General features: G+C 43.3%; 1 protein-coding gene across 5 annotated transcripts in view; it reads right to left on the minus strand.

Moving 5' to 3' along the window:
* Positions 1–2,260: 2,260 nt before the first annotated feature.
* tent2 (terminal nucleotidyltransferase 2) overlaps positions 2,261–13,990 on the minus strand; it is a 73,662-nt gene continuing 61,932 nt past the window's right edge. For all 5 annotated transcript variants that reach the window (XM_070879742.1, XM_070879744.1, XM_070879741.1 and 2 more), the window contains one exon: positions 2,261–2,689. In XM_070879742.1, the coding sequence (XP_070735843.1) occupies positions 2,609–2,689 (81 nt within the window). In that variant the 3' untranslated portion in view covers positions 2,261–2,608. The remainder of the gene's footprint in view (positions 2,690–13,990) is intronic.

Here is a 13,990-nt window from a genome sequence, read left to right on the forward strand (position 1 = left end):
TCCTTGCTTATGCATCGTTGAAACTTTTTATTTTAAGAATGTTTTCAAAGTATAAATGAGAAATCAAATATTTCTATTCCTGGACTTATTCTTCTGATGCATTTTGCATGTTATTTAACATTAAATTAGTCATTTGTAAGCCTGGGCTGTTATTGTATGAATCCAGATTAGAAAGGTCGGAAGGTATGGGGATAAGCCATACTCTTTACAGTGCACATACCAACAGTAACATGGTTTGCTGTTCACCCAGGGCACACTACATACTAATTACAGTGCACCTTCAGTCAAATTGTGGTTCAGAGCAAGTGTGTGCTCATCATAGAAGCTGTTTTTTGCTTTGGGTATAGTAAAAACTACTGGGAAGTAGCCAGAATCATTACACTCCCTATAGAAAAGATAAGCAAAGTAAAACTTGCAATTAACAACAGAACAATGTAACACAAATATTTCTTTATTTACAGTATAATTCATGCCATTTTATGGAAATCACTTGGTCCAGACAAGTTAATAAGGAATGGCTGCTGTAATAAACCTACTAATTTTTCACCCTTGAATGACTTTTATACAAACTTAGGCCAAATAATTGTGCAAAAATTTGCTTTGCTAACCAGGCATTATATATTTCTATAACAAAGATGAAAAAACATTCATAAAGTTAGGATTTTACACATCACATTTATGCATTTAGAATGTTAGGTTTAAAAATACTTTTGTCAATGATTTGAGATTACCATCTTTAAAACAAATCTAATTTAATTATTATATGAACTTGAGGAAATTCAACCGATCAGCGAAGAGTTTAAACTTTTCCTTTAGAATGATCTTTACATGCTTCTTCCAACTAGAAGCGATTTTGCTAACAGTATATTACACACTGCATTTGCTGTCTAGCCTTCATTAGCCATCCTTTGTTGTTAAACTTCCTTGAAGGGGGGGGGGGCGGGGAAGGAGTACAAGCATGTAAAGGTAATTGTAACTTTATAACTTAATACTATTGTCTTGGGTTGAATCAATTATGCAGATGATTCGGCCTCTCCGTTTACTCGCTTTCTTCTGTAAAAAACAAAAATAATTTAATCACAAAAAATTTTTTTAGGTTACAAATCTGAAATGGCAACATGATCCTGAAATGGTATAAAACTTTAACCCATTTATATGGCAGCTACTAATTCAGTGTTGAATTGAATTAGCAAGCGTTGTGAATTAGGGGAGGCCATGTAAGCGGCACAAATTTGCCTCACATGGATTGTTACCTGGTAAACCAGTGTAGCATGGATTTGATTCTACTCTGCAGAACTACTAATTCAACTTACTCTTTGTGGTAGGCTAAGCTGCTCATTTTTTTCTATTCATAATATGATGCAAGTTTCCTCACAATACTGAGCCAAACTGCATGCAAGCACCAAGTTTAAAAATGCCATTGTCGGTTTCCAATTACAGTTGCCAGTTTGTAGTTGCTGAAACCAGTGTAATTTGCAGCCGGTCTCAATTCACAGCAGCAGGATGGAAGCTGAATCAACAGCCATGTAAAAAGAAGTGCAACATTTCACTGTAAATGCTCGATTCAGTAAAGTTTTTCCATATGCGAACTTTATTTAAATTTAGACAATATACAAAATACAAAAGGGAATTTCAAATGAAAAATTATATAGAACATAGCAAAAATTGATTTCCATACTTTATACAATAAACTTAGACAACAGTAAACGTAAAAGTAACAAGTTAATTACTTAAAAGACAGCACTTTTTAGAATTTGGCCTCAAGAATGGTTTAATAAATAAACTGAAAATGAAAACCTCACCTTTCATCAACATTTTGCTCAGTATCCTACAAGATGTATTTCCTAGTTAATTTTTTCCATATAGCATAATTATTAAAGGATGACTTAGATGGTATTATCATGCTTGAATTAAATTTTATTTGATGTCTGGGAGTTAGACACTAAAATATATGAAAACATATTTGCTCAGCATGTGCTACACGAGCTACAAAAAGGGGGGGGGGGGAAATGGATAAATACGTATTCTCAATCTGCAAATGGAGGCAGCAATTATTATTATTACAGTGGAGCAGGACGTCTACTTTCAACTTGAAATAATTGATAGTTTACTACAGTTATAACACTGCAAATGATAGCCATGCCACCATTCAAAATAGTGCAATTGAGATGGCGCATTTGCTAAACCCCTAACCCATACCAAATTGCACAGACCGAACTTTGCAGCAAATCCATTAAAATCACTTAAGTAAATGTTTTACCTTTGAGGATTCAGAAGGATCTTTCAAAAGAAGACTTTTGTTTTATTAATCATCTGTCCTTAATTCTAGGATTCTATTCTTCAGTGTTCTTATTATGTAGGCTTCATTGCCAGCTTGTTGCGGCAAATGCAGGAAACAAAAAGACAAAAAAAAAGGATCCATAGTTTTTGTTGCCACATAAAAGACAAAAACCTTAATAAATCAGACATTTTTTTTTAAATGAAATCATCACTGCCAGATGAAATCCTCCCACTGATGGAAGCGTCGATGTTTGTTTGCAACAGGGTTTCCACTTCGGTATTCCCACTTTTCTTCACCAAAACACGACCTACAAGTAGGACCAGTCCGTCATCTTCCCCTACACTCTGTTGCAACTGCTGCCGGCAGAATGCTGAACAAGTCTCTTTTATCTTTAAGTTTGTGCCATGACTAAAGGAAAACAAAGTCATAATTGAATTAGTGCATCTTGTGTAAATTCTATTGCTATTATTAAAAACACAACTATGTAACTGTTCAACTTGGGTAGTGTTGTGGTCATGGTGTTAGACTGGCAACATAGAAGTTAGTTCAAATCCCACCATAGTAGGTTGTAAAATTGAATAACTTGCATTTATATAGCACCTTTTACATCATAAAACGTCCCAAGGCGCAGCACAGGAGCATTATCAAATAAATTTCGACACTGAGTCACATAAAAGGGATAAAGAAGTAGGTTTAAAGTGCGTCTTAAATGAGGAAAGAGAGGTAGAGGGGCAGAGAGGTTTAGGGAGGGAACTCCAGAGTTTAGGGCCTTGTCAGCTGAAGGCATAGCCAGCAATGGTGGAGTGATTAAAATTGGGGTTGCTCAAGAAGGCAGAATTGGAAGAGCTCAGAGATTGCAGGGGTTTGTCTGGAGGAGATTACAGGGATAGCGAGGGGTTAGGCCATGGCGGCATTTGAAAACAAGGATGAGAATTTTTAAAAATCGAGGGGTTGCTTAACCAGGAGCCAATGTAGGTCAGTGAGCACAGGGGTGATGGGCGAACAGGATCCAGCGTGAGCCTGGGCATTCTGGTAAATTCTGGCCAAGCAGTGGCTATGAAAGTTATGGGATTGTTGTAAAAATTCAACTGGTTCACTCATGCAACAGGGAATGGACCCTACTCAAAAACTACAAGATTACGAAACTCAAATAAGATACCAACTGAAATATATTGACGCAAAGCAGTAAATATGTTAAAAATGGTTTGACTGTCGTAAAAGTTCAACTGGTTCACTAACATTGCCATCCTTACCTGGTCTGGCCTATATGTGACTCCAGTCCCACAACAGCATGGTAGACTCTTAACTGCCCTATGAAGTGGCCTAGCAAGCCACTTGGTTTCATCAAACTGCTAGAAAGGAAAAGAATAAAACGAGACGGACCCCCTCGGCTGCAACCTAGGCACTGAATCGGGACACAACAAACTCTGCATTCCAGAGGCAGGATGAGAGTGACTGCCCTTGACACCAAGGAGCCCTAGTAAAACTAGAGTCAATGGTATTCAGAGGGAAAATTCCTCAGTGGCTGGAACCATACATGGTACAAAAGATGGTTGTTGTGGTTGTGAAAGGCCAATCATCTCATCCCCAGGACATCGGAGTTACTCAGGGCAGCATTTTTTTAATTTTTTATTCGTAGCCAATCTTTCCAATTCTTTGTCAAATCACAAACGCCAGAGGTCACCTTGCACACATTAAGGATCACTCTGCGCCAATGCTCTTAGCTAAAAGGCCGAGAGCCACTGCACCGTTCCTGGAAGTACTGCAATACCAGGTTCGTGCCATGGAGGTGGATGGGTCAGCAACCCCACACACCTCCGTGGAGGTGGATGGGTCAATCCACCCCACCCACCTCCTATTTCCAAAAAGCATAGGAGAACCACCTTCCTGATCCAGGGAGAACCACTTTGGGGTCATTACTCAGGGCAGCATCCTAGGTTCAACTATCCCCAGCTGCTCCATTAATTACCTTTCCTTCACCCTAGGGTTAGAGGTGGGGCTGTCAATTGATGATTTGCACAGTGTTCAGCTCCATTTATACATGCCCAAATGCAACAAGACCTGGACAACATCCAGGCTTGGGGGATAAGTGGCAAGTAACATTTGCATGTCACAAATGCCACACAATGACCATCTCCAACAGGAGAGGTAAACCATCTTCCCATGACACTCAATGGCTTTACCATCACCAAGTCCCCCACCAACATCCTGGGGGTCACCATTGACAAGAAACTTAACCAGCCACTTAAATGCAGTGGCTATTAGAGGAGGTCAGAAGCTAGGTATTCTATGTCACTTGCTGAATCCCCAAAGCTCTACACCACCTACAAGGCACAAGTCAGGAGTGTGATGGAATACTCTCCACTTCCATGGATGGGTGCAGCAGCAGCAACACAAGAAGCTCAACGCTATCCAGTACAGAGCAGTCCACTTGATCGGCAACCCATCCACGAGCTTAAAAATCCACCCACTTTACCACTGGCGTAACATGGCTGCAGTGTATACTATCTACAGGACGCACAGCAACAAGTCTGGAACTCTCTTCTGCAAACGGCAGTTGATACTAGGTCAATTGTTAATTTTAAATCGGTGATTGATAAGATTTTTGTTAACCAAAGGTATTGAGGGATATGGGGCAACGGTGGATATATGGATTTGGGTCACAGATCAGTCATGATCTCACTGAATGGCAGAACGGAATTGAGGGGCTAAATGGCCTATTTCTGTTCATATAACAAGTCCCAAAGACTTCTTCGTCAGCGCCTCCCAAACCAGCCACATAGAAGGACAAGGGCAGCAGATGCATGGGAATTACATCCAAGTTCCCCTCCAAGTCACACACCAACCTGACATGTACAAATATCGCTGTGTCAAAATCCTGGAGCTCTCTACCAAACAGTATTGTGAGTTACTTTCACCATGTGAACTGTAGCAGTTCAATAAGGCGGTCCACCATTACCTTCTCAAGGGCAACTAGGGATGGGCATTACATATGCTGCCCTTGCAAGCAGTATAAATTGGTTAACACTTCAAAACTTCAATATGGTCTTCAAAGAATATACCTTCATTCTTCCTGTAGTCACATGCATATAAAAATTGTTTATTCAGGACAGTTAGATTTAATCCAGGTAATCCCTAGTCTGCATCTGGCCTATCATTTGGTCCAGGACAGGGATGGATGGATGGATGGAGTACGGAATCAAGTTAGCTTTGTGAATTTAGAATTATTTTAATTATCCATCAGTTGGGATTATTGTAGCACGATTCATGTATTAGTATTTTGTAACTGTGGTTAGAATCCCAATGCAAGGAACTCAACCGTATACCGTTCTAATGCAGTCCCTACACCTACTTTATTTTCTTATTTTAAATACATCCAGGATAAACTATTTTTGGCTTCAAAGATAAAATTACAGTCGGCTCCAAAATGCCAGAAAATTCACTGAATAAAATGTCAACATTAAAAGCTTTTTTGGGAAGGGGGGCATGCCACTTTTACCACTAGAAAATAACCTATGCTTTTGGTATTCACAGCCCCCTCCAGTATTTTCTAAATCTAATACTTGTACACACTCTGCTTTGTGTACTGTGATTTTTTGCCCTGTATTCTTGTAGCTTAAGTTATGACAAGCTTATGTCCGACTAAACTCTTCCATGTGCCATAAGGGCTATATACTTTAGGATGTTTTTGAATAACTAGTTTTTATTATAAAGATTTTGCCAGTTTTCTAAACTGGCATGCCCAAAATACTATAAAATAAGTCATATAGTTTATGCTAAAGGATTCAAATAACTAGTAAGTTAGCATGCATGTATGGATACTTAAATCAATCACAGTTACACTGGTCACTGGTTTGGCTTCTTAAATGGCATTAACAGCAGCAACACCATAAAATAAATCGACTGATGGCTTGTTTCCTTGGAAATACTGCTGCTGCATTGCCCAGTTTTTTCACTGATTCAGCTATTGCCCCTCTTTTGTAAAATTACTCATGCTAAACAATAGGCAATATTTCTGCAATTTCAAAATTGGTTTAGTGAGTTCCTGAGCATGGGGGCTGAGAAAGACAAGGGATTATAATGAGTGGGAGTTGAGCAGGACTTATGAAAGAAATCATAGACGTCCCGATGGTGATTGTGCTGCAAAGGAACAAAATGACATTTTGATTTCAGTTCAAAATTTACTTAGAATAATTTAGATTTATTTTGCTTTTGCAGCCAAGCACTTTACTGGCAATGTAGCCAATACTTCCGCATTCTTCTGTACCAACTTATCTCTTAAATCTTTGCCCTCATTGAACTCCATTTAAAACATACTTTAAGCAAAAGGAAAGTAATTAGATTGAAATTTACCATTAAAAATATCAATAGCAGAGAGAAAGAAAATCTAAGAGAACATCATTCAATTCCCTTCTGCCATTGCTGTTAAGCAGCTTCATAGCTTACTGAAAAAATGTAGTGCGTCAGTGGCAGTTGATGGCGACATGAGGAAACAGATGCATAGCCCAGGAGATGTGCAGTAAAGACACAACACAAGGCAAGAGTGTGAGAATTGTGTTTTAATGCACTGCGCTGTAGGGATGCTATGGTACAAGTTTGTGCCCACAATTCCCTGCTCTCAAATAGGATCAGCAGATACTCCTACCTATACAGGGAGGAGAGAAAATCAGCTCAGCGTGTTAGTGTCACAAGATGGATCAAATACAGCAATGATACAGACCTAGGAGCAAAATAACTGCATGCCTGTTCGATTAGCGATAGTTTTCCACTGCCACATATGGAAGAGTGGGAGAAAAAATAAATAAACTATAAAAGAATCATTTTGGTATGGCTTTTTATCCCTGTCCTTTGTGTGATCTTCTATTAAGGGTCAGTTACAAAACTGAATTTCACAATATTCTTTGTAAACCCACGTACATAATTAATGTTTAGTTTTCTTTTGTAAGACACTATGGGTATAATTCAAAACAATGTAAACTCTTTCAATAGCTCAGTGAATTTATCAAGCAAGTGGTTGAATGATACAGACCAGGACGGTCCTAGGTTCAATTCCCAGGGGCAGTGATATGTTTGGCCTGAGGAGTTCTGCGCTAGGGAGTAGAAACATAGGTCAGTGCTCCCACTCAATCACTATTCAGTGATTCCTATTGGAAGGCTAGCCACGTGGATAAGAACAATATCAGCTGTGACGTCCATGCAACCGAGTAGCTTTTCAACACAATGTCAAATAATGGTCAGTTCAGCAAGGCATGGGAGAGAGCACGTGGCCCCATGGAATCTTACTCTAGCATAGAGTTGATGCCTTCAGGAAAGAAAAAGGGGGAAAAATTGGAGAGAGAGAGAGAGAGAGAGAGAGAGAGAGAGAGAATGAACAATTCAAACAACCACACTGCAATCCTGTACTCAATAAGTAAAATACAGACTTGTAGGATATGATTTATGCACCATGTGTGCATGAAAAATCAAACCCGCACTATTCCAAACCAGTACCCCCATCACTTTAAAGCTTCTCCCATTCTCCTGTCCTCCAAGCTAATCTCTTCTGAGACCGACCTTTTCTGGCAGCTCACCAATTTGTTAATATACCCTCTGGGTCAGGGATCGATTTTCATTCCTTCAAAAACTGCCTTCATAACTCCCTCCTCAAAAGGTTAGCCTTGATCTGTCCATCCTCCTTCAACTCCCACCATCACAGAAGCCAGTCTTCAGCCAATTTGATTCACTCCTCGCGATATCAAGAAACGCCTGAACACACTGGAATCAGCAAAGGCTATGGGCCCCAACAACATCCCGGCTGTTGTGCTGAAGACTTGTGCTCCAGAACTAGCCGTGCCTCTAGCCAAGCTGTTCCAGTACCGATACAACACTGGCATACACCCAATAATGTGGAAAACTACCAATCTGACCAATTCTTCGTCTTGGGCAGTCCCTTGCAGTCGAGGATGACTTGCTTTCACACTAAAATTAGTTCTCAGGTGACTGATAAGTCCAATGTGGGACCTACAGTCTGTCACAGGTGGGGCAGATGGTGGTTGAAGGGATGGATGGGTTGGGTGCTTGGGTTGTCGTGCGCTCCGAACTGCTGCTGGCGCTTGGTTTCCGCTTGCTCCCGGCGAAGAAACTCGAGGTGTTCAGCGCCTTCCCGATGTTTCTCCTCCATTTGAATGGTCTTGGCCCAGGGATTCCCAGTGTTGGTGGGGATGTTGCACTTTTTCAAAGAGACCTTGAGGGTGTCCTTGAAGCGTTTCCTCTGCCAACCTGAGGCTGGCTTGCCACGTTGGAGCTCCGAGTACAGCGCTTGTTTTGGGAGTCTCGTATCGGCCAATCGACGATGTGGCCCCGGAGCTGATCGAGCAAGGTGAATGCTTCGATACTGGCCCGAGCAAGAACACGGACGTTGATGTGCCTATCCTGCCAATGGATTTGCAGGATCTTGCGGAGACAGCATTGATGGTACTTCTCCAGTGTTTTGAGGTGCCTGCTGTACATAGTCCATGTCTCTGAAGCTTATAGGAGAGCGGCTATCACTACTCTGTAGACCATGAGCTTGGTGCCGAGTTTGAGGTCTTAGTTTTCAAACACGCCCTTCCTTTGGTGACCAAAGGCTGCAGTGGCACACTGAAGGCGGTGTTGGACTTGGTCATCAACGTCTGCCCTTGTGACAGTAGGTTCCCAAGATATGAAAAATGGGCCACATTGTCGGAGGCTTCGTCGTGGATTTTGATAAATCGGGGGGGCAATACTGTGTGGTGGGGCAGGTGGGTAGAGGACCTTTGCCCTACAGATGTTTAGTGTAAGGCCCATGGTCTCGTGTGCTTCGATGAAGGTGTCGACGATGGTTTGGAGTTCGGCCTCCGAGTGTGCGCAGATGCAAGCGTCGTCTGTGTACTGTAATTAAACGAGAGGATGGGACGACCTTGGATCTGGACTGGAGGCGACGGAAGTTGAACAATTTCCCGTTTCTTCTGTAGATTAGCTCCACTCCAGCGGGGAGCTTACTAAGGGCGAGATGGAGCATTGTGGCAAGGAAGATCAAGAAGAGCATTGGTGCGATGACAGCCCTGCTTGACCCCGTCCATACGTGAATTGGGTCTGTGGTGGATCCGTTGGCCAGGATCACGGTTTGCACATCATCGTGAAGCAGGCAAAGGATGGTGACAAAACTTTTGAGGGCAGCTGAATTTGAGGAGGACACTCCTAATCCCTCATGGTTGACAGTGTCAAAGGCCTTTGTGAGGTCAAAGAAGGCCATGTACAGAGACTGATGCTGTTCCCTGCATTTCTCTTGAATTTGACGCGCGGTGAAGATCATGTCCATTGTGCCCCTTAGTGGATGGAATCTGCATTGCGACTCTGGGAGGAGCTCTTCTGCCACAGGGAGATAACGACCGAGGAGGATTCTTGCGATGACTTTCCCTGTGGCAGACAACAGAGAAACTCCTCTGTAATTACCGCAATCGGACTGGTCACCTTTCATGATAGCATCTGAGGTCCCAAGCATGCTCTCCTCCTTACAAATAAAATTAATTAGTTCATGTATACACGCCAATAACGCTTCTCCGCCATGCTTTAGTGCTTCGGCAGGGATTCCATCTGCTCCTTAGGCCTTGTTGTTCGTCAGTTGTCAGATGGCCTATTCAACCTCATGCCAGGCTGGGGTAGTGCTGAGGTGGTGGCGGGTAGCATGCTGCGGGATGGAGTTGAGGACACTCATGTCGAAGAGAGAATCTCGGTTATGGAGATCTTCGAAGTGCTCCTTCCAGTGGGCACGGACTGCCTCTCTGTCCTTGATGACTACCGGTCCGTTCTTGGCCCGCAGTGGGGTAGGACCTTGGTGGTTGAGCTGTAGGTGGTCTTGACTGTGCTAAAGAATCCATGCACGTCGTGGTTGTCGGCTAGTTGCTGGATCTCCTGCGTATTCTTCACCCAGTAAGTGCCATCAAGCGGCACTTACTCACCAATAACCTGCTCACCGATGCTCAGTTTGGGTTCCACCAGAACCACTCAGCTCCAGACCTCATTACAGCCTTGGTCCAAACATGGACAAGAGAGCTAAATTCCAGAGGTGAGGCGAGTGTGACTGCCCTTGACATCAAGGCAGCAATTGACTGTGTGGCGCATCAAGGAGTGCTAGTAAAATTGAAATCAATGCGATTCAGGGGGAAAACTCTCCACTGGCTGGAGTCATACCTTGCACAAAAGAAGATGGTTGTGCTTGGAGGTCAACCATCTCAGCCCCAGGACATCGCTGCAGGAGTTCCTCAGGGCAGTGTCCTAGGCCCAAACATCTTCAGCTGCTTCATCAATGGCCTTCCCTCCATCATAAGGTCAGAAGTGGGGTGTTTGCAGTGTTCAGTTCCATTCGCAACTCCTCAGAAAATGAAGTCCATGCCCACATGCAGCAAGACCTAGACGACATTCAAGCTTGGGCTGATGAGTGTCAAGTTACATCCATGCCACACAAGTATCAGGCAATGACCATTAGATAGTCTAATCACCTCCCCATGATATTAAACGGCATTACCATTGCCAAATCCCCCATCAACTTCCTGGGGGGGGGGCATCATTAACCGGAAACTTGACTGGACCAGCCACATCAAGACTGTGGCAACAAGAGAGAGTCAGAGGCTGGGTATTCTGCAGCGAGTGTCTCACCTGCTGGCTCCCCAAAGCCTTCCCACCATCTACAAGGTACAAGTCAGGAGTGTGATGGAACATAACATAAGAAATAGGAGCAGGAGTAGGCCATTCGGCCCCTCGAGTTTGCTCCACCATTCAGTAAGATCATGGCTGATCTGATCATGGAATTATCTCCACTTCCCTGCCTACTCCCCATAACCCTTTATTTCCTCATTGCTCAAAAATCTGTCTGTCTCCGTCCTAAATATATTCAATGATCCAGCCTCCATAGCTCTCTGGGGTGGAGAATTCCACAGATTTATAACCCTCAGAGAAGAAATTCCTCCTCATCTCAGTTTTGAATGGGTGACCCCTTATTCTGAAATTATGTCCCCTTGTTCTTGATTCCCTCAAGAGTGGAAAGATCCTCTCTGCATCTACCCCGCCGAGCCCCTCATTATCTTATATGTTTCAATAAGATTCTTCATTCTTCTGAACTCCAATGAGTATAGGCCAAACCTACTCAACCTAACTTCATAAGTCAACCCCCTCATCTCCAGAATCAACCTAGGTGAACCTTCTCTGAACTGTCTCCAATGCAAGTATATCCGTTCTTAAATAAGGAGACCAAAACTGTACACAGCACTCGAGGTGTGGCCTCACCAATCCTGTAGAGTTGGAGCAGGACTTTTCTGCTTTTATACTCCACCCCCTTGCAATGAAGGCCAACATTCAATTTGCCTTCCTGAATACTGTCCAGTTGCCTGGATAAGTGCAGCTCCAACAACACAAGAAGATCGACACCAGACAGGACAAAGCAGCCCGCTTAATTGGCACCCCATTCAACATTCACTCCCTCCACCACCGGCGCACCGTGGCTGCAGTGTGTACCATAAGATGCACTAGAGCAACTTGCCAAGGCCGCTTTGCAGCACCTCACAAACCCGCAACCTCTACCACCTAGTAGGACAAGGGCAGCAGACACATAGAAACAGAAAATAGGTGCAGCAGTAGGCCATTCGGCCCTTCGCGCCTGCACCGCTATTCAATGAGTTCATGACTGAACATGCAACTTCAGTACCGCATTCCTGCTTTCTCGCCATACCCCTTGATCCCCCTAGTAGCAAGGACTACATCTAACTCCTTTTTGAATATATTTAGTGAATTGGCCTCAACTACTTTCTGTGGTAGAGAATTCCACAGGTTCACCACTCTCTGGGTGAAGAAGTTTCTCCTCATCTCGGTCCTAAATGGCTTAGCCCTTACCCTTATCCTTAGACTGTGACCCCTGGTTCTGGACTTCCCCAACATTGGGAACATTCTTCCTGCATCTAACCTGTCTAAACCCATCAGAATTCTAAACGTTTCGATGAGATCCCCTCTCATTCTTCGGAACTCCAGTGAATACAAGCCCAGTTGACCCAGTCTTTCTTGATGTGTCAGTCCCGCTATCCCGGGAATCAGTCTGGTGAATCTTCACTGCACTCCCTTAATAGCAAGAATGTCCTTCCTCAAGTTAGGAGACCAAAACTGTACACAATACTTCAGGTGTGGCCTCACCAAGGCCCTGTACATCTGTAGTAACACCTCCCTGCCCCTGTACTCAAATCTCCTCGCTATGAAGGCCAACATGCCATTTGCTTTCTTCACCGCCTGCTGTACCTGCATGCCAACCTTCAATGACTGATGTACCATGACACCCAGGTCTCTTTGCACCTCCCCTTTTCCTAATCTGTCACCATTCAGATAATAGTCTGTCTCTGTTTTTACCACCAAAGTGGATAAACTCACATTTATCCACATTATACTTCATCTGTCATGCATTTGCCCACTCACCTAATCTATCCATGTCACTCTGCAGCCTCATAGCATCCTCCTTGCAGCTCATACTGCCACTCAACTTAGTCAGCCGCAAATTTGGAGATACTACATTTAATCCCCTCGTCTAAATCATTAATGTACAATGTAAACAGCTGGGGCCCCAGCACAGAACCTTGCGGTACCCCACTAGTCACTGCCTGCCATTCTGAAAAGTATCCATTTACTCCTTCTCTTTGCTTCCTGTCTGCCAACCAGTTCTCAATCCACGTCAGCAAACTACCCCCAATCCCATGTGCTTTAACTTTGCACATTAATCTCGTGTGGGACCTTGTCGAAAGCCTTCTGAAAGTCCAAATATACCACATCAACTGGTTCTCCCTTGTCCACTCTACTGGAAACATCCTCAAAAAATTCCAGAAGATTTGTCAAGCATGATTTCCCTTTCACAAATCCATGCTGACTTGGACCTATCATGTCACCTCTTTCCAAATGCGCTGCTATGACATCCTTAATAATTGATTCCATCATTTTACCCACTACCGATGTCAGGCTGACCGGTCTATCATTCCCTGTTTTCTCTCTCCCTCCTTTTTTAAAAAGCGGGGTTACATTGGCTACCCTCCACTTCATAGGAACTGATCCAGAGTCTATGGAATGTTGGAAAATGACTGTCAATGCACCCGCTATTTCCAAGGCCACCTCCTTAATTACTCTGGGATGCAGTCCATCAGGCCATGGGGATTTATCGGCCTTCAATCCCATCAATTTCCCCAACACAATTTCACGACCAATAAGGATTTCCCTCAGTTCCTCTTCTTACTAGACCCTCTGACCCCCTTTATATCCGGAAGGTTGTTTGTGTCCTCCTTAGTGAATATCGAACCAAAGTACTTGTTCAATTGGTCTGCCATTTCTTTGTTCCCCGTTATGACTTCCCCTGATTCTGACTGCAGGGGACCTAAGTTTGTCTTTACTAACCTTTTTCTCTTTACATATCTATAGAAGCTTTTGCAGTCCGTCTTAATGTTACCTGCAAGCTTCCTCTCGTACTCTATTTTCCCTGCCCTAATCAAACCCTTTGTCCTCCTCTGCCGAGTTCTAAATTTCTCCCAGTCCCCAGGTTCGCTGCTATTTCTGGCCAATTTGTATGCCACTTCCTTGGCTTTAATACAATCCCTGATTTCCCTTGATAGCCACAGTTGAGCCACCTTCCCTTTTTTTATTTTTACGCCAGACAGGAATGTACAATTGTTGTAGTTCATCCATGCG

Source organism: Pristiophorus japonicus, chromosome 1 (assembly GCF_044704955.1).
Source record: "Pristiophorus japonicus isolate sPriJap1 chromosome 1, sPriJap1.hap1, whole genome shotgun sequence".
NCBI classification, from domain to species: domain Eukaryota; kingdom Metazoa; phylum Chordata; class Chondrichthyes; family Pristiophoridae; genus Pristiophorus; species Pristiophorus japonicus.